At 46.8% G+C, this 27,265-nt stretch overlaps 1 protein-coding gene across 3 annotated transcripts in view; it reads left to right on the forward strand.

Moving 5' to 3' along the window:
* Window positions 1-27,265, forward strand: part of STARD3 (StAR related lipid transfer domain containing 3) — a 180,292-nt gene that overhangs the window by 25,600 nt on the left and 127,427 nt on the right. For all 3 annotated transcript variants that reach the window (XM_078645652.1, XM_078645654.1, XM_078645653.1), the window contains exon 2: window positions 19,206-19,490. In XM_078645652.1, the coding sequence (XP_078501778.1) occupies window positions 19,272-19,490 (219 nt within the window). In that variant the 5' untranslated portion in view covers window positions 19,206-19,271. The remainder of the gene's footprint in view (window positions 1-19,205; window positions 19,491-27,265) is intronic.

Genomic DNA, 27,265 nt, shown 5'->3' on the forward strand with positions numbered 1-27,265 from the left:
TCAGAATGGTTTGAGTTCAGTTTGTAGAACATCAATGGTTTAATGGTGTGCTGCCTAATGACTGAGAGGAATCCATTACATAGCATTCCATACTCTGTGAAAACGGTCATGAGTTTTTTTTTTTCCCTTTCAACTGATCCTGCTACAGTGGAAACGTGTTAATTTATCAAATTCATCACATCATATGTGATTAGATTGCATCAACTGTGCTGTCTGTCCTGTAAACTCGTGCACAGTTCTCAGTCCTAGCTCCCAATGCCTTGAAGCTGTGTAGAGACTCGTTAGAACAGGGTAGGCCACCCCTAAGGATGTAATATATATTTTTTTATCATATGGATCCGCACACCTTATCGTAGACATTACTATTGTAGCAAAAATTATTAGAACTGCTTCCCTCTCTGATAACCCAATAATCCATCTCGTTACCTATAATGCTGCAGACCACTGAAGCCAATTGGGCAGTATCCAGATGCAGAATAAGATAGATTGAAATCAAAGAATTTCATAATGACCTGTATGAAAGACGAGATGTCACTGAAGACTTATGTGAGCAGCTGAGCTATTGAGATAATTAGCAAACTAGATTATGAAAACGGTATGAAGTGAACAGTGGTAATGAGTAATCTGAAGTCCAGTCAATCCAAGGGAAGGTACTGTTCTTATCAGAAAAATAGAGAGCAAGACAAAATGGTGGACAAAATAAGGAGGAGAAACCTATGGATTCATTCTTGGTGTCGTCGCACATCACTGGTGATGTCTCACTTCATCATCGGGCATTGCTCTTCGTAAGGTCGGCGCTGCAATGCCCTATGGGCCCTGTGAAGGGCTGCTTTGGCAGAGATCTTTTATTGTATTTGCTGCATGATGAGGGCTGCAAGTATGAGGATGTCCTTAATGTGTGGGGTGGAGTGATTGTGTATTTAGGAGTGAGGAAAAATAGGATAAAACTATCTTAAGACCTACCAGAAAACCTTTTAATGCTATTGCTCTCCTGGCAGCTGGCAGGATTAAAAACCCCATTAAGTGGTTGGCGCTACTGTAAGGGCATTATGTACCCGAGTAGCTTCAAGTCTTTCGAAAGGTCGAATGAACTGCGTGTTGGCTGGACACAACTCAAGTGTTTCACTTTTAATGAGTTCCAACATAGAATGAACCAGTGCTTCATTATACCTTGTCCTCATTGAAGGAGATAGCAAAATACTGTAAAAATGCTTGTGAACGAAAATATTGTTGTTCATTATTTACAATTGTTTTGTTACTTTCTCTTTTAAATGGGGAAACAAATCTACTGGATTCTTTTAATTGAGAACAGTTACTAGAATAATATGTAACTCCGTGCCCAATACCAAAGTCTTGTTCCTGTTAATACATACTGGGAACTAATGCTCTCCCAGTTATCCTAAACTAGAGAGCATTAGCTATTCGGCAAACACCTATGTGTAATTCACACGTTTTAGGGAACATTGAGGAGTAAATCGAGACAAACTAGCCTTCTCCTAAGTAGTACTTTGTAGTGGGGTTGGGATGATTCAACTAGGGCCGGCGAAACTGTTAGCAAGTACCAACTCATTAGTTATGGAATGCTGTACTAGTTTTTTAAGGTCATTGGTGGTTGATGAGTAATTGTTGCCCTGTTCTTTTGAGTTTGAGTACGGAGTCTGTTGCAAAATCTATTGTCCTTATAATGGTGTGCCGATACTCGAGTGATAGAACCGTTTGCCTCCTATCTAAGCTGCTCTTTTCTCAGTAGGACTGGCAGCCTCTCAGTAAGTAAGTCCATCTATCCGTCCATCTGTCTATCACGCTACCTATGCTGGTATTATTTTTTCGAAAATAATAAAATGTGCACAAAAGCAAATTGACAAAAAGGGGCAGCCCCTTAGCAGATTGTCACTGCTAGACGCTCCTAAAAAGTTGAAAATAATTTCAGTCCAGAAAATCGTGCGTCCTTCCTCACCTATCCTATTTCCCCCCGGGAGGGGGGGGGGGGCAATTTAATTAACGCTTTGATGTTAATACGGTTTTGAATCCTAGTACAAATGTTATTATTTTCAACCAACTTCAACATTACTTTGATCAAAGATTTCATGTCTGCTAGGATAATTTTCCAAGCTCAAATGAGCCTTGGAATTCCTGTTGCTTGCGCACAGAAGAAAGCGAGGCATAGCAGTTTGACCTTGTGAGTTCATTGTTTGGTGAAACTGCGCTTTCAAACAGTATGTGGCCACTCCTTCCCAAAGCAAAGGAATTTAAACAAGCATTGGCAACAGGTTTCACTTTTCGGACCTTATAAGTATTTAGTTATGCAGCACAATATCCTTGGTGCTACATTAACTGTTGCATGGTTAAAAACTTATAAGGTCCCAAAGGCGACACCTATTGGCTATGCCAATGATTGTTTAATTGGGAGCCAGTGGATCTCTTTGATGTTTTGTAATGTGAGTGCAGGGTGGGAGGTTGAGGGCAAGCCTGGCTGCTGAGTCTTATAAAGTCTGGAGTTTTCTGGTCAGTAAGTGTCTATTCCGGCATAGTGCATTGTTGTAGTCCAGCTTGTTTGTGTTGCGGTCCTACGATTATTGGTGGGGAGCTACTGAAGCTCTTTTTGAGCAGCTAGAGTGTGAAAGCGGGAGAGGGAGACGGCGTTCATTTGGCCGGTTATGGTGCCTTTCCATCTCTCGGAAGGTTGGAGCAAGGAGGTAGGCTAGATCTCTCAAGTGCTGAGCAGAGGCATGTTTGAAGAGTAAGTTAGGGTGAATGCTTTTAACCTACCAGGCCAGACACAATTTGTTATTCATGAGTTATTGTCTGAGTTAGCATATCCAGTCTTATAAAGAGTGAACAGGACCCACGATATGAGTTTTATGTAAGAACAGGTTTCAACCATGCATGTAGTTAACAAGGACAATTTCTGTTATAAGTTTTAGTTACATTTAAGATCGTGACAGACACATACGGTGAGTGTCGGTATGTTCAACAACCACATGTTGAAGTAAGGTGTGCAGGATATATATATTTTTTGGGTTTGCACTAATTCAGGTATGCAATACCTTGCTCCTGTTGTGTGTAATGGAGCTTTCACCTCGTACTGTAAAAACTGGTCGGTGATTTGTTGGTGGTCCTGCAGTGTGCAGTGCACAGATGGATAGATGTGGGTGCAATTCAGAGTCTTTGTTAGGTTTTGCTTGCTGGGTGCTATATGGCACAGGCGCTAGATTGCATTAGATAACATAATTGCTTGGCAGGGCAGGCAGCTCTGTTTAGAAGACGAGTGCCAGGAGAGGGCACATTTGATAGGTAGTTACATTGGGGCATATTTTGATAAGAGTCCTGTGCCAAACATTCTGCTGGAAAGGACCTGGAGGACACGCTGCCTTTTAATTAGTGGGTAATGGTGCACATTTTGATGAATGTGTATAATTTGATAGGGGGCCTCTGGCTTTTTCATAGTACAAAAGGGGGGGGTGGTACAAAAGGGGGTGGTGATGGACGGAGCATCTGAATCAATCAAACACTCACACCCAGTCAAAAGATCTGGATTTGAATTATCACCGTTCTTTAGCCCACTCTGCCACCCCAGTTCAGACATGGCTATATGCAAATCAGTCTGACCCTGTGCCTCATGGGAACAGTCCAGCCCGAACTGCCAAGCCATGCCTTCCCTGGACCGGAAACAAGCTTCCGAGGACCGGTCTCTGGCATTCCAGCCGTCTTCAGCCCGGCTTGCTTGAATCCAGTGGCAAAGTGAGCAAGGGACTCACGTCTGAGCATACCCTGCCACACTTATGGCGGCCAAAGCGGTACATAGTACCAGTCAAAAGATCTGGATTTGATTCATCACCGTTCTTTAGCCCACTCTGCCACCCCAGTTCAGACATGGCTATATGCAAATCAGTCTGACCCTGTGCCTCATGGGAACAGTCCAGCCCGAACTGCCAAGCCATGCCTTCCCTGGACCGGAAACAAGCTTCCGAGGACCGGTCTCTGGCATTCCAGCCGTCTTCAGCCCGGCTTGCTTGAATCCAGTGGCAAAGTGAGCAAGGGACTCACGTCTGAGCATACCCTGCCACACTTATGGCGGCCAAAGCGGTACATAGTACGGCACTGTTGGGATCGATTTGATAAGGGGGCCCTGGGTGTATAGATTTAAAGGAGGGTGCACAGGAGGGTATGTTCCATAAGTATGGGCTAGGGCTACATTTGCTAAGATGTCATGTGAGGTCTTGGGGCATCTACATGTCGTTGCTTGGGATGTGCACTTGGCATTTGGGTGATTGAGGTGCATGTAATGGGTGGGGAGCTCAATCTTCATCTAGTTGATCAGTACAATGGAGTGGGGGAGGACTCCTGCGATGGCCATCTACTGATGCCCATATTGTACTGGAGGGGGATGTGGTCTGTGGAAACCGTGGTCATCTACGGTCTTGTCATAGTCTGGCTGTGACTCCATGTTCTGGTAATTTTAGAATCGCTGGTGTTGGTATGTGATTCCAGGTTCTGGGGTTTTAGGATCACTGGACAGGTCCAGAGATTAAATTAGCGATATTTGATCATTTACAACAGTGGCATCCTAAGTGGGGAGCAAGATGGAATCCGCCTGAGCTCACGTTGCTCGGCTGATCATGCTGGATGCGTAATCACTCGTCTAGCTGCCCTGCGCCTGTCATCGGGATGCTGACTCATCACACACGCCAGCTCTACAGTGCAGCGGGAACCTCGAGGCTGCTTTCTCCGGGTGGGTGCCTCTCTGTGGAAGTGCTTGGCAGCCCAAAACCCACTTGTGTTGTCCGCACTGCTCAGAGGACTTTTTCGCCTCGAACGCGATCTGCTTCGGAATTTGCCACAGCAGCGGCATCTCTTCACTCCGCATCGCCCACAGCCTTCAACGAGAGCCAAGACAGTGGACTCACGGCCCTATGGATCTGTTTTGTTAAGGGGCCACCCGAGGCCTGCAGGATCATCATGAGCACCTGGGGGGCACGCAGAGGCGCCAAATCAAGAACTCCAATTGCCCAGGATACAACCGATCACGCTGCTTCTGCTGCCACTGAAGGAGCACCCAAAGCAAAATCAGGTCCGTGGGGACAGGAAAGTGGGGGGGAAACCGCTGGGCAAACCAGGTGGGGGGGGGGCCGCCCAGAGATACAAAAAGCATTGAGACTTTTCATCCCCCCCTGCTAAAATATTCCTCGGAGGAAAAAAAACCCTGCCAAATCCCAACAGTAAAACCCCCCCTCTTTCCCTCCAGCAACCCACTAGAAGGAACTGTAAATACTGGTGCTCAACAAGCGGGAAGTGCTGTTAAAATTGATATCTTGCCCATCAGCCCAGAAACCAGCTTGGCAGCTCTCACAAAAGGTCCAAACGGGCTTCCCCAAGTCTTTGCCTCACTACATCTACACGCTGACACCTCGGTCTGTCAGCCCACCCCACAGTCGCTGGGCACAGAGAGCATACTCGAGGAGAATAACGAGAATAGCCCTGAAATACCGCTGATCTCCTCTGACATCGGCGAAGCAGGAACCAACAAAGTTATCCAAAGCCTGGTGGTGCCCCCCGGTTCCCAAATACCTTGGACCCCAGAGACAGGAGCGGAGGTTTTCTAGTCTGTGTCAGACGGCACCCCGACCTCTTCTAATGAGGATGGCTCTGAGGAAGATAGCGAAGGGGACAGTAAGGTCTCACACCAGGATACAGGCACGGTCCAGCGTCTCAAAAAATCCATCAACAGACAAACGCCGCAGTCCGCTTAAGTGGGACTATTCCGATTCTCAAATGTCTTACCCCTCAGATGAAGATTTAAATTCTACTCAATGGGGAAGTACAAAGCCTGCAAACAGGCTCCTCTGAACCTTCTCTAGCCTCCATCTTGGCCTCCATCAAGGACTTTCATGAAGTGCGGGCGGATAATCTTATCGCGAAGAACGCTGATAAAAAGTTGCAGGGCGGGCTAAGGCGACTGAACAAAACCTGTGCCGATATAAGTGATCGGGTTACTATGGTGGAGGCATGAACGGAATACCTTGAAACAGGCCCTGACCACCAAACAGGGGGAGTCCAACACAGCTTGCATGATAAACCTAATGACAAAGATGGAGGATCAGGAAAACCGCCAGCGTCGAAACAACTTATGCTTACTTGGCATCCCTGAAGGGAAGGAGGGGGAAGATCCAAGACGCTTCGTCAAGTTGCTTCAAGAGTCCTTCCCTGATGAATCAGGTTGGGACTGGGACCGTGAGGTACAGAGGGCTCATCGTTTCCCCTTTCACCTAAAACGACAACATAACCCAGCTGGAGGACACCCAAGGGTGTTTCTGGTCTATTTTGGAAACTTTCTTCTCAGATGAATTACGATAAAGCCTGTTTCAACTTTAAAAAAGGTGCTAATGGAATAACTTACTTTGCAAAGCCAGACTTCTGTCATCAGACAGTCGAGCGCAGATGGCGCCGAAGACAATTAATTCTGCCTTTCCAACAACAAGGGGCAGATGTGTATCTCATGAATCCCGCCAGACTAAAGGTCATATGCAATGGAACAACCAAAATCTTTCTATCCGAAATAAAAGCCGGGGAGTATCTAGACGAGCTGAAGTCCAAGAAACAACGGATGAATTAAACTCTAGCCTTATCTGACGCTGCCCACCCGGCAGGAAGCCTGGCAAGGCGCCTATTACAAGCCACTATTGACTCTTGACCATTGACTATTTCTGGCCTTCCTTCCACACACAACGATGCCTTTATACCGTATGCCTCTACACCGTTACCTTACTTCTTTCTTCTAGTTTCTTCTCCTATTTTTGTCAGCCCACACATAGAAAACTATGAGGATCTCTGACATCTGACCATTTAGAGGAGGGAACTTACTTGGGCCTTTTTCTCTCATTCCGGTGTGGCTAACGGCTGGGGTTCATGTAGATTGCCATAATTCAGGGTTCACCTGATTGCTCAGAAAAGGGGGGGGAGGCACTTGCACTTCTATTGGAAGAGTGGGCACTACACTTTGTTTGTTATAATTCACTACTTTGTTATTATATGTACACACAAGCAGACTATGCATTTCATGACACCGAATGGCGAACAAAACTCTTTTTCAAATGGCTAATCTTGATACTTTAAGAATCGTTTGTGTAAACATCTGTGGGCTAAATGACCGTTCCAAAAGACAAAGTGCTTCGCAGGGCCTCCGAACCTTGAGGAGACATTTACTGTCTGCAGGAAACACATGTCGAAGGCTCACAGAAATACCTACTTGACTCTTGAGGATTTAAAGTTTTGGGGGCTACTTCTCAAGGGTCTAAAACCAGGGGGGGTGGGATTCCTGGCTGAAAAAAGCCTCTTTCTTAATACTCCCAGGTCTAAAGCAGACCGTCTCAGTAGGTGGGTCATAACGGAATGTCTTCTTCCTGGTAGTCCCTCTTTTGAACTTTGTTCAATATATGGCAGTAATACTGATGATCCTGGGGTTCACAATTTAATATCAGGGGAATTAGCACACTGGCCTATCCCCACAATTCTCTGTGGTGACCTCAACCTACACTTGCCCAGTAATTGGGCTACCGATAGCACCTGGAAGTATAAGGGCAGAAAACCACTGGTTTTTCAGGCCCTGACTAACCTGGTAGAGATGCAGGGTCAAAAAGACGTTTGGGCTAGCTTGAAACCCTCATCCCCTGCTACACTTTCTATTGCCCCTCACCACACTCTTGTCAGGCTAGATTATTTTTTTCATGTCATCCTCTTATTAACAACAGTACTATTGAGATAGTCCCGTGTTTTATGCCCGATCACAACCCCCTTATTCTTAACATCAAGGGGCAGTTAAAACCCAGAACTCCTTCCACTTGGAGCTTCGAGAAAGCCCTACTGCAGGATCTAACATATCAGACGCATATGCGGGGTTGGATACAGAATTTTCTAGAAATAAACATGGGGTCAGCTCCCTTGGCTGTTGTCTGGGACACACTTAAAGCCGGCATCAGGGGTGAGACTCTTGGTTTTTCAGTGGGTAAAAACAAAAAGGAGAGACTTGTTATTACTAATCTCCAGGAGAAGCTTAAGACTGCTGAAGCTAAACTAACACAAGCTATCCAAGCAGGGTTAAACACCGATGCTATCTAAGATGAGGTTGTCCTAGTTGGAGCTAAAATTGGAGCAATTTTTTCTGAAAAAATCGCTGCAAAGTGGGCTGCTACACGACAAGAAAATTATGAATGCAGCGATAGTATAGGGCACCACTTGGCAGTCAAGACCCAACAGCAGGTTTCGAGCAACGAAATACACACAATTAAACTCCAATCAGGAGAGGAGATTTAAGATTTTGATCTAATACGTAAGGGCTTCCAGAAATGTTATGCTAAATTGTACGCGGAGGAGAATAAAGACCCGTTTGATATAATTGAGAACGACATCTCCAGATATTTGAACGAGATCAATCTCCAAACACTCTTCACGAATTCTATCGATATATTAGAACTAACTCCTACTTGGGAAAAGATACAGGAATCTCTTAAGTCCCTCCCCGACTGTAAAGCCGCAGGCCTAGATGGGATCCCTATGGAATTTTATAAGGTCTTTGCACCTCAAATCCAGAAAATATTAACGGAACTGATAACATCCATTTTCAGCGGGGCTTCGCCTCCAGATTCCTGGTCTAATGCAAGGATAGCTATATTTCCCAAAAAAGATAAATACCCGCTTGAAATGAGCTCATACATGCCAATAACACTTATCAACTGTACTCCAAGATCTATTCCAAAATATTGGCAAGTCTAATCTCTTCTGTGGTGGAATCCCTTGTATCCGTGGCAGCATGGTTTATCCCAAAAAAGGGCACCACAGAACATGTTAGACGAGCCATCACTCTACTTGACGCCGCACAGGCAGCAGGAGACCCGATGTCATTAGCACAACTTGACGCTGAAAAGGCCTTTGATCGGGTCTCCTAGAGATACTTGTGGGCAGTCATGAAGAGGATGGGCTTTGGACCAAAGTTCATACAGGCCGTACAAGCGCTTTACCTTAAACCCTCGGCCTGTGTCTCTATAAATGGTCAATTAACCGGGCAACTGGAGATATCCCGAGGTACCAGACAGGGTTGCCCCTGTTCCCCTCTGCTGTTTGCCATGTACCTGGACCCCTTTATTAAACAGATTGAAAGCAACCATAACATCCCACCGATCGGCTTCCAAGGCTGCAGTATAAAAAGTTTAGCTTATGCAGATGACCTGGCCATCACATCACCAGACCCACTAAAAGCCATAATGGGACTAGAACTTGAGGCAATAAAGTTTGGAAAGATCTCTGGCTTCACTCTTAATAAAAACAAGACACTGATAATAACTAATAGCAAAATCTCCTGGGCTGACCACAGGCTGGTACCTAAAGCTAAATATTTAGGAGTATTTATTTCTTCTAATCTGGACGAAGTTGTTTCCAATAATCTACTCCTGCTCGCTACACAGACCAGCAAAGCACTGAAGCAAATAAATAACCTTCACCTCACTTTAGTTGGCAGACATTCATTGTAAATTTGTATGTGTACTTACTTTGCAATTTGAAAATAAAAAAAACAAAAAAACAGATTTAAATTAGCTCTTCTCTTCCTTACTCTAGGTACTAAATGCTATTCCATACAAAAGGCAGCAAGGGCACCCTTATTACCCTGGATGGTTCTCAATTGTGGATCAAAAGAACAAAGGACTTACGGGTGGTTCACCAATTGGGTGGAAACCAACCTCTGTTAGCCGAAAAGAAACATTTATTTTCTTGAGTCTCCTCACTCACTCAGGGTTGCCCCTAGGTGACATGCTTTATCAAGATGCGGTCCACCCTGGGAACGAGTAGGTCGTATTGACGGAGGGTTGTTGAGCACAGGCTCTACAGGCCCCTCCAGACAGACCATGAGGCGCAATTTGGCCATAAAATAAATACTAAGTGTTAACAATCAACCGTATGTATTTTTTCGAAATGCTCACACAATAGGTGTGCATTCATTATCTTTATTTTCACTTAACTATAGGTCCTGCACAGAGTGGTACTCAAGGGGCTGGTCCCTTTGTTGTCCTGAAGAGGAGGTTTAGGGGATACCTTGAAACATGTGGACACAATACTAGGGATTATAATTACATAAGTTATTTTTCCCTTTTATTAACCCCTTTTTATCCTTGCCGAGCAGGAATAAAACTTTGGCTCACTAGTTATGTACATTTTTAAATATCACTTGCACCACTCCCCCTACACTACACAACACATACTCACAAAATAAGTGCTCCTACGTAACTTCGCAAGTCGCAGCGCGCCCCTGGCAGTAGATGCTTGGGATGGCCCCAATGTTCAAAGTTCAAAATTAGCTTTATTCGATTTTTTTTTTTGTTGCAAAATCATAAAAGCACATACATCATAATACAGTCAAATTCATTAAAAAGGTTAAAAATAGATTCATCAGATGTTTACACGGGCTAAAAATAGTCATATGCAACAAAGTTTGAATTTTCTTCTTTAGATCGAGAGCTAGAAAACGGCAGATGTAATGAGACAAAAAAGCACATCCCTGTTACTAAGCCTTTTCTAAGCTCCGATTAAAAGAAATAAACCATTCAGATCCATAAAATTCATAAGTTTTTCCATAATAGGGATGAAAAGGAGCAAATACTACAGCCAAGATTAGCCCAAATCACATAGTATTCCTCATGCCAATTACTATTCTCAAGTATGAGGAGACCGCTTTTACCACGTATTGTTTCCAATTGCTTCAGTTTGCAAAAGGCTGCTCTGTATCCCCTCATACCCCATTTTGTAAGGATCGGCTTAAAGAACCTTTTCCTGGGGATCACATAGTTTACAGAACAGGATGCAATGAATATTAGATTGATCGGATGAATCATCACAGGGGCACTTCTCTAAAAGTTTGGACCAATCATTACAATTGGGAAATGTTACTAAACGAAAAAAAGTATCCACCCGGAACCTAGTCAACAACCTTCTCATGAAGGAACTGGGTTCCATCAATAAATAGGGTTGTATACCAACATGAGTAATAAGTGACTGGTTCTCCGAGGTGGTACGTTTATCCTTTTCAACGAGCCACCTTTTATTGTATAAATTCCAAGATCAATTTTTTAATCGTGCATCTTGGAACTGATTCTAGGCATGCTGGGTTATCAAAAAATTATTTGTGCCGTTTGTCCGATGCTATGGTTTTGATGTAGTTTAACCACTTGATCTTTGCAACTCCGTCTAACGTTAAGCAATCTAACAACATCCCTGTTTAACGAGGTTTCCGGCGTTACCCAGATGTTATGCCATAGAAGCAGTGGGATGACTTGATCGTATCCTCAAAGGGTATCCCCAGTTCGCTATGGCCAAAATAGATAGGTAAGGATTTGGGGGCTGCCAATAGGTAGCGGATAAAATCATTTTCAGAGCGTTGAATCTGCTCTGCATTGACAATCCCCCAGAGCCTGGCCCCGTATGTTCCGGTGGGAATACATTTAGCTTTGTAAATTTGAATAAGTTCCTTATCAGGTCGCCCACCTAGTTTCCTAGAAAAATTAATCAGGGCACCATTGGCCCTACTAAAGGCCAATTTTCTAGCAAACACTGCCTCTTTCCAATTGCTCCTGCTATCAAAATTAACTCCTAAATAGCAAACGCTGTTGGTGTTTTTAATCTTATTATTTTCCAGAAAGATTGCCTCACTTGGTTTTTATGAGGTGCTACATGTCATTGAATAAGTTTTGGAGACGTTAATTACCAACCCGCGGGTACTCATGTGGTCTGAAAATTCGGCCACAGCCCTTTGTAGGCCGATAAGTGTACGTGACATTATTGCTACGTCATCCGCATACAAAATGATGGGGATGGGTATTCCGCCAACAGCAGAGTAATCTAACTGAAAGCCCTTAATGTGTTGACCCACGCTGTTGATTAGGAAGGATGCCAAAATGCACCCTTGTCTCACTCCTCTTAATATTACATTTATCAGAACAAACCCCCCCCCCCATACTGTACCCTGGCCCCCGCGTCCCTATACAATTCTCTAATAAATAAAAGGATCTGTTGGTCTATGCCCATATCACTCTGCGTCTTCCATAGCAAGGAGTGGTCCACGCAATCAAACGCGAAACTCCGATCCACGAATGTAATACAAAGGCTTTCTTTCTTGGCTTGGGTGTACTTTGCAGTCCGCAGTGCTGGCCCTGTTCAATCGTCCCCTTGCCACTGCGGAATCCGTTTTGTAGATTTGAGATATCTTTATCCTCTACCCAAGCCTGGAGCCTATTGAGAATTACTCTGCCCGCGACCTTCATTAAGGCATCCAAAAGAGATATTGGTCGATAACAAGCGGAGTTATTCCTGTCCCCTTTTTTGAAAATTGGTATAACTGCTTCTGGCCAGGTTGGAATGAAGCCAGAAGCGTTGGCACAATTTAGAACATTTGTTAAAAGGGGCAACCATAATCACTCAGATTTATATAGGTCGAGTGGGACACCATCCGGCCCCGGTGCTTTCCCCGAGGCACTGTCCATAATAGCCTTAATAACCTCCGCATGGTCAAAGACAACCCCCAGTGGAAATGGTTCCGAATGCTCCTGATTATCTGTGGCGTTAATATTCTCAGGCATGTTAGGGTACTTATATAAATTAGAAAAATGTTCAACCCAAGTATCTCCTGAGACTGCTATATCAATGATGTCCGTTTCTCTATCTGACAAAAAAGGAGCGTTTACAGCTCTCCAGAAGGCTAAGTTATCTTTTTTTAAGCAAGCCTCGTGGAGATCCTGCCAGACTTCATTTTTTAGCTTTTTTCCTTCTGGCTAAAGCATCCCGATAAAATTTTCGGGTTTGCCTTACCAGTTCCAATGATCTGGGGGTTTGGTGTAGGGCCGCTATCAAATTTTGGTGCGCCTTTGAGCATTCTTTATCAAACCAGCCCTTCACTTTGAGTGTGGGTTTTAAATTCTCTAGAAAGCAATTTTTGGATTTCACTTGTGATTTCCCCAAAGGAATCCAGAACTTGCTGATTGCTTACAGGTATTGAGACAAATTTGCAGGTGGTTGGAAACTTTGGTCACCAATTTTTATGCAGAAAGATTTTTGGGTCTACTTTTGCCCATGTGATATAGTAGCCATTAGTACTTGCCAGATTAATTGAGGTGTTATAGAGCACCTCGATAGGTGGTCCAAGTCCCTTTTTAATCAGGCAGAATGAAATGGGATGATTATCACTAAGGGCGGCATCTAATGTTTCCCAAGACAGCCCTAGAGACCGATATCTAGAGGATAGAAGGGTGAAATCAATTATAGTTGGCACCTCTCCCGTTAAAAGTGGGTTTAAACGCTACGCTGGTGAGCAGCTTTCATCGATCTAACCCAGATCAAACTTGTATATCAAAGAATTTACCAAGTCCCCCAGCCTGGAATGGACAAAATGAGTTGGTATGTCTTCCCCATTCTCCGCTAGGACAAGTGCCAGTGACATGACTGGTACATAGGGAGCAGTTAAAATCACCCACCCATAGCAGTGCCAAATCCCCATCACCTATTTTTTTCTAGTTCCCTTAATGATCTTCGAAGACTGATGATTATCCCTTCCCATATGGAGGCATGGGCGTTATTGTAGAAATTTACAATGGCCATATTCTTTATGCCCGACCACCTTACTAGTAAGATCTGATAACACTCTGCCGAGATTAAATTAGTGGCTGTAATCCCTGATGCGTTGGAAATATAGGTGCATAAGCCCCCGTTGTTTCTACCATGATTACTGACAATGGCAGGTGTCTTAAAAGTTTGGTATCCTATTAAGTGAATCTCGTGGGCCGTCCAGGTTTCTTGGAGGCACAAAATATTGTGTTTATTTATTATCTCGTGCCACTCTGGACGGTCCACTTTGTCTTTTAAGCTTTCTAGATTCCTCGACAGAATCCGTTGGCCTTTATAAGTAGTCTTAACATTGATATCAGGCTGTGCCACACTAGAGATTGTCAGTTTGGCCATCTGCCCTATTTATTGTGTCATCAGCAGTGTTGACAGATGCTTACTTTTCCCTCACGTTGTCTTCAGACCCGCTGGGAAGTCAGTCTACGCCATCCAATCCGGATAGAGGGGCAAAGTAGTTGGAGGTGGTAATATTATACAAGGGGCCCGCCGTGGTCCGGGTTTTCGAATATCCTGGTCTTGGTGGGTTTCCTACTGGGGCCCTTGGGTAAAAATAGCTTAGGTCTCGCGTGGATATGCCACCCTCATAGCCCTCTGAGTACCAATCTCTGATATGGCTTGGTGCCCTATAATCCTTAAAATTAATATTAATAATATCCCCCCCCTGTAAATCCTTTGATCTTCGACCCACCCGTCCCAATCTTCTGACATGTAGTATTTCGCCTTCTATATTGGGAGGTAGTCACTCTTAACCAGTGCACTACCTTGTTCTTAAGATTCTGATGGCCTTCGAATTGCCCCTCTAATGGTACCCCTGTAAGTACAATAACATAGGGTGCTGCCTCCGGTGGAAGATCTATATGCAGGACAAGCCCTTTTGAGTTTTTATCCAAATAAGGTCTCCTTACGATGTTTCCCTCTTCATGACCCTTATTATTTCCTTGCCCTCTGTTTCTTACTCCCCTGGAGTGTATAGGCTCCGGATCAATAGTCGTAACCTGTTTGGCCGGGATGTTATCACGTGCAGAAGGTAACATCTCTGCACTATTTACAGGATTGGTTAAGTTTAAAACCGCCTTCGGGACAGTAGGAAACAAATCAGGCCGATTAACTGACAGGTCCTTAGGTAAATTTGTATTGGCAATGCCCATGTCTTGAATAGACCCCAGTTGCTCTGTCATTCTCTTTACCCTCTCCACGAGCGGTAGCAGTAGAGATTTAACCAAATGTTCTATCTCACTTATTAGATCTTGGTGGTGTGATATGGTCAAATTTTTTCCTTGGCCAGATTTTGGTTCTACAGGGCCTTTAGTATTTATGGGGCTTGTGACTACTTTGGGGGTTTTTGCTCGACTTCCCTTTTGCTTATTCCCACCACGCTTTCTTTTTGTTGAGGGAGCTGGGCCTGGTGTTTTTTTTTTTATAGTGGTCTTCTTAGTCGTGGGTATGCTGGATGTCGCTACTCTTTGCTCCTCAAAGGAAGTTTCTATTTGTGATCCTGTGCTAATATCTATGGGATTGGATACCCTACTCCCAACCGGTGACTCTGTTAGATCTTCTAACAAAAGGGGAATACCAATGTCACTTGTTAGTTCTGTACCAGTGGCATGATGAGATGGAGTAGTAGCCAACTGAATAGGACCTAGGGAAGAGCGTTTGTTCTGCAGCTCAGAAGACGAGCGGCGCTCAGTGAATGCGATTTCGCGTTCTAAAACTGAAGCAGCCCTTGTTATGAACTGTTCTAAAGTCCCTTGGACAGACCCTCCCACCAAAGAAGTTCTGCCTGGTATTCATATTTTACCTGTGTTACTGCAACTAAATTAAACTGGTAAAAAGAACCAGGTACCTTAAATCTAATACACAAGATGTTCTCAGACCTTAAATGAGTGTCCCGGATAACCAAAGCAAGGTCGAAAAGGGGGTAGCCCAGCCCAGCCTTGGACGGCCACAGACGGTCCCGCCCTTGTCCCGGGCTAAGCCCGGCGTCGCCCGCGCGCGTCCCGCGACGTGGAGGAAGCACCGGTGTTTTGTGCGCCTCCAGGCGCTGAAGTGCACGTAGGTGGGCGGGGCTGTCCAACCAGGAATTATGGGGGCTGTAGTCCCCCAGCTCAGTGGCTGCAATTGGTATAGTGAGCGGCGGCGGGGGGGGACCAACAACCGAGATGACAGTGCGCTCAACAGCGCAAAACCCCCAATGCAGCAGTTCTCTCAAGCAGGGCGGCAAGAAGCAGTAGGTCCAGGCAAGTGGTGAGTGGCGTTGTAAGTCTCCCGCTCTTTCGAGGGAGCACCGGTGTTTTGTGCGCCTCCAGGCGCGGAAGTGCACGTAGGTGGGCGGGGCTGTCCCGCCGAGAATTATGGGGGCTGTAGTCTTACCCCCCCCCCCCCCCGCAATGCGGCCGCAATTGGTGTAGTGAGCGGCGGCGGGGGGGACCAACAATCGAGATGACAGTGCGCTCAACAGCGCAAAACCCCCAATGCAGCAGTTCTCTCAAGCAGGGCGGCAAGAAGCAGTAGGTCCAGGCAAGTGGTGAGTGGCGTAAGTCTCCCCAATGATGAAGCATGTCACCTAGGGGCAACTCTGGGTGAGTGATGGGACTCAAAATAAATTGTTCTTTTCCGCTAAGAGGTTGGTTTCCACCCAATTGGTGAACCACCCGTATGTCCTTGGCTAGGTTCTTTTCATCCGTCCTCCACAGATCCTTTTTGCCACACTTTGAACACATAGGAGGGTGAACCTAGCCCAATCCTCCTTCTCCCCCTGTTTTTGATTGGTTCTTATGTGTTCTGTACCGTATTACTAATGAGTTATTGTAATTTTACCCGATCAGTTGCATAGCTTTGGAACGAAGGACTGCCGTATACTGGTAGAAATACACAACAGTTGAAATGATGAATAGTGAAAAGCGGAGTTTCTAGCATGTATGGATAAAGAGACATGGTTCTGAATTGGTGCTATCCATAAAATATAATGGCCGCTGCCACCTGTGATTGTATCAACCAATCTGTTCATCTAGGAGAAGGCCTCTCAACTTTGGGAGACCTCTCCGCATCACTGCTCTGTGCAAAGATAGCGAGGTAGCCAAATAAAATATACAATGTAGCTTTAAGTACACTGCAGGTCTAGCGTAACGTTGTTTTGACATCTGGCAGGTATTCCAAAGCAGATTCTATCATACTTTTTTTAATGTATTATTTAAGAAAAAGACTATTTAGGTTTCATTCTAAATGACTGGGACGTTTCAGATTTGCAGTTACACATGTTCAATGATTACTAGTACTATTCGGTTGGATATATTTAGGGCTACTACAGCAGTGGTGTAACAAAACTTGAGGGGGCCTCCTGCCAAGTACATAGACACACCCCCCCCCCCCCACCCCCGGACTCGCTCAGGAACTTACAGGCCTAGTTACTGTGCTGAGGGGGCCCCTTGGAGCTCAGGGCCTCCTCCCACTGCAAGGGCTGCAGAGGCCTTGGTTACGACACTGGGCTACTAGTTTATGCAGTAGTTCTGGACCACAGTATGCAGGGCTACCTATTATGGTGCGTAATGAGGTACATTCTATGCTTGTATTGTCATTTTACGATCTATTGATCGCACCTGTTCTATGGTTGCACACGTGGATAGTCAACAACTGAAAGATGATTAGTAATACATTCTTGAAGCACAGTTCTACATGGGGTTGCTTTTTAGTAACTTTTCCAATTAACTTCTGCACATTATTTAGCAGGTGGTCGATTTGTGCCAAAGGTGGTCATTCCATATGCCAGAGTGTAGAACTGCATGATTCTGGTTTCAATCAATCAATCGTACAATTTATATAGCGCGCTACTCACCCGCTAGGGTCTCAAGGTGCTGGGGGGGTGGCTCTGCGAATGCGTGGTATGGTGGCGAGGCTGGTCGATCGCAGCTGGCGGGTGGGCGTGTAGAAGGTGAGGCGGTTGAGGTACTTGGGGCCCAGGTCGTGGAGAGCCTTGTGGATATGCCAATAGAAGCTTCAGTTGGCTATATTAGAGTTTCTGGTCATGGTAGCACCATTTCTAAGCTGGTGCATGCCTACTAGCCTGTGGCAACTTTTGGACCAGGTTTATTGGTTGCAGGGGTCCAAAAAAGTATGCATCCTGTATAGGACCTCTAGTGTTAGAACCTTCACAGCACTCTAGGCTTTACACCTTCAGACACACTGCACGGCGGGTGGGTGGCTGATGAGCAAGAACTCAATCTCCAGGGCTTCCTGTGCCTGCTTTGGTACTGGTAACCCTGATGCTCTCCTGCACGTTGCCATTCGTAGGTTCATGTCCTAGTCTCATTAATCTACCCCCAACTCCCCCCCCCCCCCACCACCACCACCACCACCACCGCATTGTCTTCTGCTCCTCAGTCTAGTTTTATGGTCTCTTTGGGGAGGGAGACCGTCTTGAGGCCGATCACCTCTTCAACTGGGTGTTTCTGGTCTGCAGATGGCATGGTGTAGCCAGAGCCTAGGCAGAAATGTTCTAGTTTGGTCTCAGCCTGCAGGTGATGGTGAGGTAGGAGCAACAACCTTCATTACTAGCTATGAAGCTCAAGATAGCTCACTCTTGGGATCTCTCTGTACTTCGTCAACATAAGTGCTAAAGGACTCCATACATGTTCCGCTTGGAGGTACCCAGACAGGGCTTCAACTCCAGTCAATGTATTTGCTTTTTTCATTAGCCATCTGTAGAATGAAGGGGGAATGGGAACTGACTCGAGCTGGCATAGGAGCTTGTTTTCAAGCTTCGTCAGTTATCTGGTAAACCGCTCTCTACCTGGAGATCCTGTTTAGGGTAATGTGAGGCGGAGCATGTACGCATTTTGTTATTATATTGGGGAACATTCTTCATCCCAGACCCCCTCCTTGAACAGTCTTCTAGGCTAGACTAAGCCGGCTCACCACATACAGCGGGGAAAGAAGCGGTCCTATTATGAAGGGATGGCTGTGGGATAAGAAGGCAGCTACACCAGGTGTACAGCAAGAGGGTTGTAGTTCTAGTTTATAAGCTGCCATAAAACAGGCCGCTCCCACAGCGCATATGAGATTTCCCAGCCAGGCAGATCACTCCATTCGCAGCCTTCCTGGGTCAGTGCGTGAGTTGCTGATAAAGTTCAGGTTTCGGTTTTCCTTCGGAGACTTGCTAATCTGCTTCTCCCAGTGGCGTAACATAAGGCTACGCAACGCGGGGGTGCCGAGCTACAGGGGGGGCACGACGCAGTAACCTTGCCTGAGAGCTCGTAGGGGGTGGGGGCTCAAGTTTCGTTCTCCCAATGAAATGTTCACAATGGAAAAAAAAACTCTGGTTTAATGGTCTACTCACGCACGCACCCAGAGAACGTGATAACTCTGCCAGGCTGTCTATGCCTTTGTGTGGGCCCACATCAGACCCGGAGGACTCTGACTTTAGACCCCTCCGGTGAGAGCGAAGTGACGACGGACTTTAGGCGTAGAAGGGAACCGATTGCAGCGTGTGGGAAGTCTGAGGGGACCTCTATACATTTCCTTCCACTCACTGTCCCCGTTTCTATCCTCAGACTGTCTGCTGATGCCTGCTGGCCGTACCCCTGCGTCTGCACCCGGGCCCCTGCTCTGAGAGGAAGATGAGTAAGCCCCCGGGGCACTACCCTAGCGACCTGGAGCAGAGCCTGCCCGCCATCGCGTCCATCAACACCTCCTACTCCCAGAGCCAGCTCTACTCCCCGCACTACTTCCTGACTCCCGAGAAGAGGAAGCCCATCTCGGACGTCAGGCGGACTTTCTGCCTCTTTGTGACCTTTGACCTTCTTTTCGTCTCCCTCCTGTGGATTATTGAGTTAAACGTAAGTACCCCCCTCTCCAACACACCCGTATCCACTTTTTATTTTTATTGAGCTATTTATTTAAATGTCGTTTGTAATTAGCTTTTGAGGGTCTGGAAGGAAGTAAGTGAATAACGACCGTCCACCACGAATGACTGAATAAATTACTCCTGCATCGGAGAGGTCTGTTCGCTGAATTGCCTCACGGTACTTTTAGATGGAGGCGTGGATGCTGGGGCGTTTCTGATGAGCAGGGTTTGAGTTTTCCTCCCGCAAAGGTGGGTTCAGTTGCCACACGTCACACAATTGCCTCCCTGCAGCATGCTTTAGAGATTCAGCAAGATTTGGGTGGGAAGAGCTAATGGCGTACCCAGGGGGATATGATGCTTTGTTATAAAGGGCGTTTCCATACATGCATTTACGGTGTTAGGCTATGCTTTAAAGGTACACAGGCACGGACTAGGAACAGCTAGACGTTTTTGGAGGTCAGGGGGTCATATCTGCCATCAACTTTCGGGAATTGTGGGCGGTTTGTTATTTTAGCAGATCAATGTAACGTAAAGGTGTATTTGTATAGCGCGGCTATCACTCAAAGTAGTATGGTTGATTTGTTGACTGAAATTATCATTGTATTGTAATTATATAGCGCTTACTACCCCTGATGAGGAGTCTAATTGCTTTTTCGGCGAGTAGCACGCTACTGAAAAATTGTCTAGCAGACGCGACAAAGAATTTTCAATTCTATTAAGGACACGGAGGCGAGATTATGCTTCTCTTTACTTTACTGACATAAACAGCAGCCAATAAAAACTTTAAACTGGCATGACCCCGGAAGGACAACCCCCTCCAACAGTCTGCACCAATCAGTATCAAGTCTCTTGTATAAGTGTCCATGCACATAATACGACCTCCTCTTTCTTTGCGAATACATCATCCGTCCAACGTGACCGGAGGCCAACATGGCAACCATCGCATCCAACGTCGAGGAAGTCCTCCTCTGCAGAACTGCAAACAATCCAGATCATAGGCAGGACAACTCAAGTCTGCTTCTGTTGATCACCTGAAACAAGAATATATGTCGTAATGGCCATTCCTTAAACTGGAAATACAAGCAAGCCATCATAAACATTCGGGTGGGTACAGTACATCATATAAACATTCAATAATGCATGACATCACAAGTCTGCAAGCCCGGGTGGGATAATCCTCGCCTCCGTGTCCTTAATAGAATTGAAAATTCTTTGTCGCGTCTGCTAGACAATTTTTCATTCTATGTCAGTCCACGGAGGCTCAGATTATGCTAGTTTAAAGTTTCTCCACCACCACAGAGGCTACATCCACAATAGGCTTATGGTAAAATGTCTTGAATGTGGATTCAGAAGACCAATCTGCCGCAGTCATAATATCCTGAAGCCGAGAACCAGCTCCAAATGACTTAGATGCCATAGCACCCCTCACAGAATGAGCCCCAAATTTAGAGGTATCAATACCGGCAAGGTCCAACAACCAGGTAACCCACCTGGCCAGAGTCGCACAGGCGACTGGGCGGAAAGGCTTCTGCAAGGAAATTAACAATTGACCAAAACCAGTCCTAAACTCTCTAGTACAATCCTCATACACCTTCAGACATTGAACAACACACAATTTACTGTGATGAGGAAAAGCAGGATAAGCAATACATTTTGTATGTGTCTTAGTACGTTTAGAAATCGTAAAAGAAACTCCCGAGGGAGTGAATACTCTACCTGCCAAATCCAAGGCGCGAATATCCGATACTCGCCTGCACGAGATCAAACAGAGCAAAAGCGTAAGCTTCGCCGAGAGCTGCTTGCGAGACAGCCCCTCATTAGCCGGCCAGGTTGTCAAAAAACGAAGGACCACAGACACGTCCCAAAGTTCAGTGTATCGTGGCTGAGGAGGATTCACCAGGCGAATCCCCCTAACTACTTTACAAACCAGGGGATGCTCCCCCACCGGCTTGCCCTCAACATGCGGATGTCCCGCCGAAATAGCCGACCTGAAATTATTCACCGATCTGTAAGCCATTCCTGACCGCGCCAATTCAGAGAGAAAGTTCACTATCACAGTGATATCGGATCCCATTGGATCACCCTGTCGTTCAGCACACCAACCGACCCACCGTCTCCAAGCTGACTCATACCGCTTGTGAGTGGAAGGTGCCCATGCTTGAGATAAGAAAAAGAGAGCGTCTTGCGAAACTCCCGGCATTTGCCAACGGCGCCGGAAAGTCTCCATGCCATAAGAGACAACTGCTCCTGAAGTACCAGCGGATGGTAAAGACCCACCGGGTCCGTCAGAAGATCCGGGAACGACGAGATCCGCACCGGCGGTGCACAGGCGAGACTCATCGCTTCTGGGAACCATGCTTGCGCCTTCCAGCACGGGGAGATGAATATCATCTCCGCCTTCTGCCTCCGAACCTGAGCCAGAACCCTCGGGATCATAATAAATGGAGGAAACGCATATAGAATGCCCGTCGTCCATGACTGAAGAAAGGCGTCCGAGCTGATCGCCAACGGATCCGGCCGCCAACTGTAAAACTGGGGCACTTGCCTGTTGAGCCGCGAGGCAAACCGATCCACCACACACGGACCCCATTTGAGATCCAGTGCTCTGAAGATCCGGGGGTGCAACCTCCAATCGCTGGCATCTCTCAAGTATCGAGAGTTCCAATCCGCCGTCACATTGGCGGATCCCGGTATATACTCCGCTGTCACCGAAATTTGATGGGCCAGGCAATAATGCCAAAAGTCCTTGGCTATCTCCGCAAGGAGACGCGACCTGGTGCCTCCCAGGCGATTTATGTAGCGTACCGCGGACACATTGTCCATGCGGAGGAGAATACAACACGAAACTCCCTGAGGGGACAGAGTGCGGATCGCAAAAGAACCCGCCAGGAGTTCCAGACAGTTGATGTGGAGACTCAACTCCTCGCGGGACCACCGGCCCCCGGTCTCCACCGAGCCGCAACGGGCTCCCCAGCCCCACCGGCTGGCATCCGACTCTATCACCACTTCCGGGGTGGCCGCGAAAATGGCTCTGCCGTTCCACGCATCCATATGCTCCAACCATCAGTTTATCTCCGTACGTGCTTCCGCAGAAAGAGAAATCTGTTGGGCATAGGTCAGGCCCTTGCGCAAATGCAAGGCCTTCAAACGCTGCAGGGCCCTGTAATGCAAAGGACCCGGAAAGATCGCTTGGATCGAAGAAGCCAGAAGCCCTACCAGGCGTGCCAACGTCCTCAAGGAGATTGTCGGAGAGGCAAGCGCTCTCCTCAACTCCTTCCTCACCGCCACCCTCTTCTTGAGGGGCAATAGTAATTGAGCTTTCACCGAGTCCACCTGGAAACCCAGGAACTCCATCACCTGAGAAGGCTGCAAGATCGACTTCTGTATGTTCAGGAGAAAACCCAAGTCCTGAAGGAGGTGGATCGTCCACGACAGATGGAGCGACACCACCTCCGGTGACTGACCTAAGATCAAGATGTCGTCGAGGTAAATAATGAGGCGAACACCCCGTTCCCTCAACCTCTGCACGATGGGTTTCATCAGCTTGGTGAAACACCATGGGGCGGACGACAGTCCAAAGGGCATGGCGGAAAATTCGAACCACCGATCGCGCCATTGAAACTGCAGGAACCGCCTGTGTGGAGGGTAGATGGCCACCGCTAAATAGGCGTCCTTTAAATCCAGACGCACCATCCAATCCTGCTCCAATAGTATATCTCTCAGGAGGTGTATCCCCTCCATTTTGAAGTGTCGATAAACAACCCAGCCATTGAACTCCTTGAGATTCAACACCAGCCGATACCCTTGGTCCTTCTTCGGGACCACAAAGACGGTGCTGACGAAGCCTAGTTCGTGTGGGGAGGATTCCACAATCGCCCCCTTCTGGATCAAGGAGCATATCTCTGCGTCGATGAAACTCTGCTCTGTTTGGGAAAAACACAGTGGACCTGGTCTCCGCCGCTGCATCGGGGAGGCATAAAATTCTATGTGGAAACCCTGTACCGTTTGCAACACCCAAGGGTCGTTTGTGAGCTGGCGCCACCTGTGGAGAAAAAGTGACAGTCTGCCCCCCACCATATGCTCTGATGGGCATAGAAGTCGTACCTGAATAGGAGTAGTCTCCTGAGTTCGCCTGTTGTCCACGATAATTTCCTCTTTGCCCCTTGCCACGACCTCCTCTATCACGGGAGGGGTAGAAGTTGGGGCGTCGATTACCTCTGCCTCTCTGCTCTGCTCCACGTGAGGTCTGTGCATAACCTCGGCCGGACCCTCGACCTCTTGGGCGTCCGGCCCTGTCAAAAACACCACCATGGAGAACCCTCTTGATGTTGGATTGGGCCTTGTCCAATGCGGAGAAGGTGGCAACATATTTGCCCATCTCCCTGACAAATTTGTCTCCGAATAGCATACCATTAGCTAGGACACCAGGTTCGGAAGGGGCCATCTCCGCCAGCTGGGAGTCAAGTCTCATAAGAAAAGAGCGCCTCCGCTCTGTAGACACGGCCACATTCGCATTACCTAAAAAGCACATGGCACGCTGTGCCCATTCCAGAACCTCCGACACATCCAGCGGCACATTCCTATCTTTGGCTATCACTGCCGCGTCCAGAATCTTCGTTAGGGGACCGGTGACATCCAACATTTTGTCTTGGACACCTCTCCATGCTCTATCCAGCCCCTTCTTTGGATCCTTCGCAAACTTGCGCATAAACGCCGCCATTGTGGGATCTAAATCTGGTGTGTCAGCCACCTTCCCTGTCAAGGATGGCCTGGGGCATTCGGAACGCAACGTGGCCCTCACTCCATTATCGAAACCCTGACGCAGGTTGTTGCTCACATATTGTGCCACCTCAGGGCACGGTATCCACTCAGTGGACCGAGGATGCACAATATTGTTTGGGTTAAAAAGAAGATTCCTGGGTACCTGACCATCGTCTGCCTTTTGGGTGTGCTTCACCTTTCTAGATCTCTTTCTGGGGGCCACTGATTCCACCTCCGAATCGGAGGAATCCGGCGGAGTCGGGGAAGAATCCCCAGACGTGTCATTCGCCATGGAGCCATGGTCTTTCAGGACATTCCTGGCCATTCGGGCCAACACCTGGGCCGAGGACTGAGAAGAGGTACCGCCCTTCCCGGCAGATTTGAACTTTCTCTTTCCGTAATTTTTAAGGGGTTTAGCAAAAGGCTTAAGAGCCTGGACTAGTGCAGTCTTCACTGACCCTTGGACGTGGGAATCCAGGGCCTCTACCAAATTTTCCTCCAAATGCTCTTCTTGTGGCTCATAGTCTACATACTCATCATATTCAGCCCACTGGTTATCCTCCTCGGCGTAGTACGCCATAGCACTGAAGCAGGGAGGTGTGGAGGAACTTCAAGGGGGGGGAGTAGCCCAGGGGTGCCTCCAACACACACACAACACTGGCAACTAGAAACACTACAGGCAATGAGGCCAAAAATCAGGTGGAAGGAGACCCCTGAAAACACACTAAAAGCTCCCCTAGAGCAGAGCTCTAATACGGATACGCTCCGTTCAGCGTTCTGATGAGGCCAGGACTTGTGCAGTCTACAAACGCGCGCTGCGTGAGGAGCCGGTAATGCGAGGAAAACGAAAGCCGGCTCCTCGCGCATGCGCGTTGCGTGTGGGGCCGGGCTCGACTGCCTCCTGAGCGCGAGCGTCTCGCGTCTGCCTCCTCCTGCTCCACCGCCCCCTACCGAGCGCACAGCATGCCTCGGTTCGCGCGCGGAAGCCCGAGAAACACACGCACGGGCAGAAACAATGAAACGGGCCAAGAAAATAAGGCACAATCACAAAATTTACCAACAAATCAAATCACGAGCGAAGACCCGCTCCGTATCACCACATCACAGGCGCGCGCGCGCGCCGTCAACAATCACCGCCCTAACACACATTACCCCCAAGAATAAAGAAGTAATATAGAAGGGCACTTAACTCGCTGCAGCAGCAAAGAAAGAGGAGGTCGTATTATGTGCATGGACACTTATACAAGAGACTTGATACTGATTGGTGCAGACTGTTGGAGGGGGTTGTCCTTCCGGGGTCATGCCAGTTTAAAGTTTTTATTGGCTGCTGTTTATGTCAGTAAAGTAAAGAGAAGCATAATCTGAGCCTCCGTGGACTGACATAGAATCCGGAACACATAAAGCATTAGTGGTGAATCAGCATAATGAAATACGAAATTAATTTGAGGTGGACATGTTAGTATGTTATTTGGAATGAAGGATAGTGGAGGGATGTTTTGGAGCTCAAAGCAGGAGGAGGAGGCTTGGGACAAGTAAAAGGAAGGTGGATGGGGAACAGTCGGAGGGAAGGATTTAGAAAGGCTTGTTTTGGGGGATCAGAGAGGTATGAGATGTTACAAAGAGGGGTAAAATATGGAAGTCTAGAAAGGGTTAATTTGGGGTTTGAGATCAACGAGAGTGGAGTTAAAGGATATATTGTTAGGGTATAGGATGAGAAATATGAACATGATGATTTTTTTATTCGACAACCCATTTTTTACTTTGGTTCAGAAAGAAGCCTTGCAGAAGGCCTTCATACATTTGTTGTTGCGTATCACAAGGTCAGTGTGGTCGTCATCCTTTTGGGGTCTTAAATGTATGATCTATTCAACTGTACGTGCACTCACTTTTCTAGCTTGCATTTGACTCTTTCACATTCACCCTCCTGCAATCCCACCCACACTGGCTTCAGTGAAGAAGCACTTTCACTTGTAGAGTAGCTGCTGCCTCTCTTACTTTGAGAACTTTTTTGTGCTATATTTACTCTAAATATGGCAGACTTGGGAGTTAAAACTCTTTGAGAGCGTGCCCCGTTCCTAAGTTTTAAAGTTGGTTTGGAAGATGTGGTGAAAACAAAGGAAGCTTTTTCCTTTTTTTGCCGTTTTATATAGCGTGGACTCGACCCTAAGGTATTGGAGCACTTTACATGAGCACCAGTTACATTACACAAGGACACATTCATGTTCGGTAGGGACAGGGATTTTAAGTGACTGGCCCACAATCACAGGATGTTGAGCTCACTCCGTATCTCAAACCTAGTTCCCCAGCTCCATAGTTGGCTGCTCTGGCTGTTACGCCACATCTAATTTGTGATAGTCCAGCCCTACTTGGGGTATAACTATCCTACACCTGCCAGTTCTCACCTGCAGATGTTAATCAGTCTTAGAGTATTCCTTTGCCCTTACGCTCTTGATATCCCTTGGTGTCTGTTCCACGTCCTCTCAATATTCAAAGGTGTTTATCAATGACCAGAAAAATGCAAAGTTACAGGTTCAGCATAGTTGGGAGTACATAGTTGTGAGTACATATAGAAACTTATTGACGAGGAAGTTCAATTGTACAGTTGGGCTTTTGTTGTACAGTGAAGATTAAATAGGGGCCTATAGGCTTACCTAGTCTGCCAAGTCCCCACCTGCTGCAAAACTGCCACTACCTCTCCTCTTACCATGCATACTGCGACAAAACCACTAGTGGTGGATTAGAGGCTTGACAGGAGGCAAGGGAAGGACCAACCCGGTCACTGTCTGTCCTTTCACAACTTTAATCGGCAAAAGTCGGGGTGGGGGGGGGCCGGGGGGGGGTTTATCTTTGTCTCTGGTATTCAGGTACTTAAGTCTGAATATGACAAGTAATTCAGTATAACTGCTCAAAATGTATAGTATGACAAGCGAACCAGGTTTTGGAGCGGTGGAAGAGGTCGGTGCAGGGGTGTTCTAACAAGTAAACAATATTTTTGGGAACATTTAG

This window comes from Lissotriton helveticus, chromosome 5_1 (assembly GCF_964261635.1).
Source record: "Lissotriton helveticus chromosome 5_1, aLisHel1.1, whole genome shotgun sequence".
In the NCBI taxonomy this organism is placed as follows: Eukaryota; Metazoa; Chordata; class Amphibia; order Caudata; family Salamandridae; genus Lissotriton; species Lissotriton helveticus.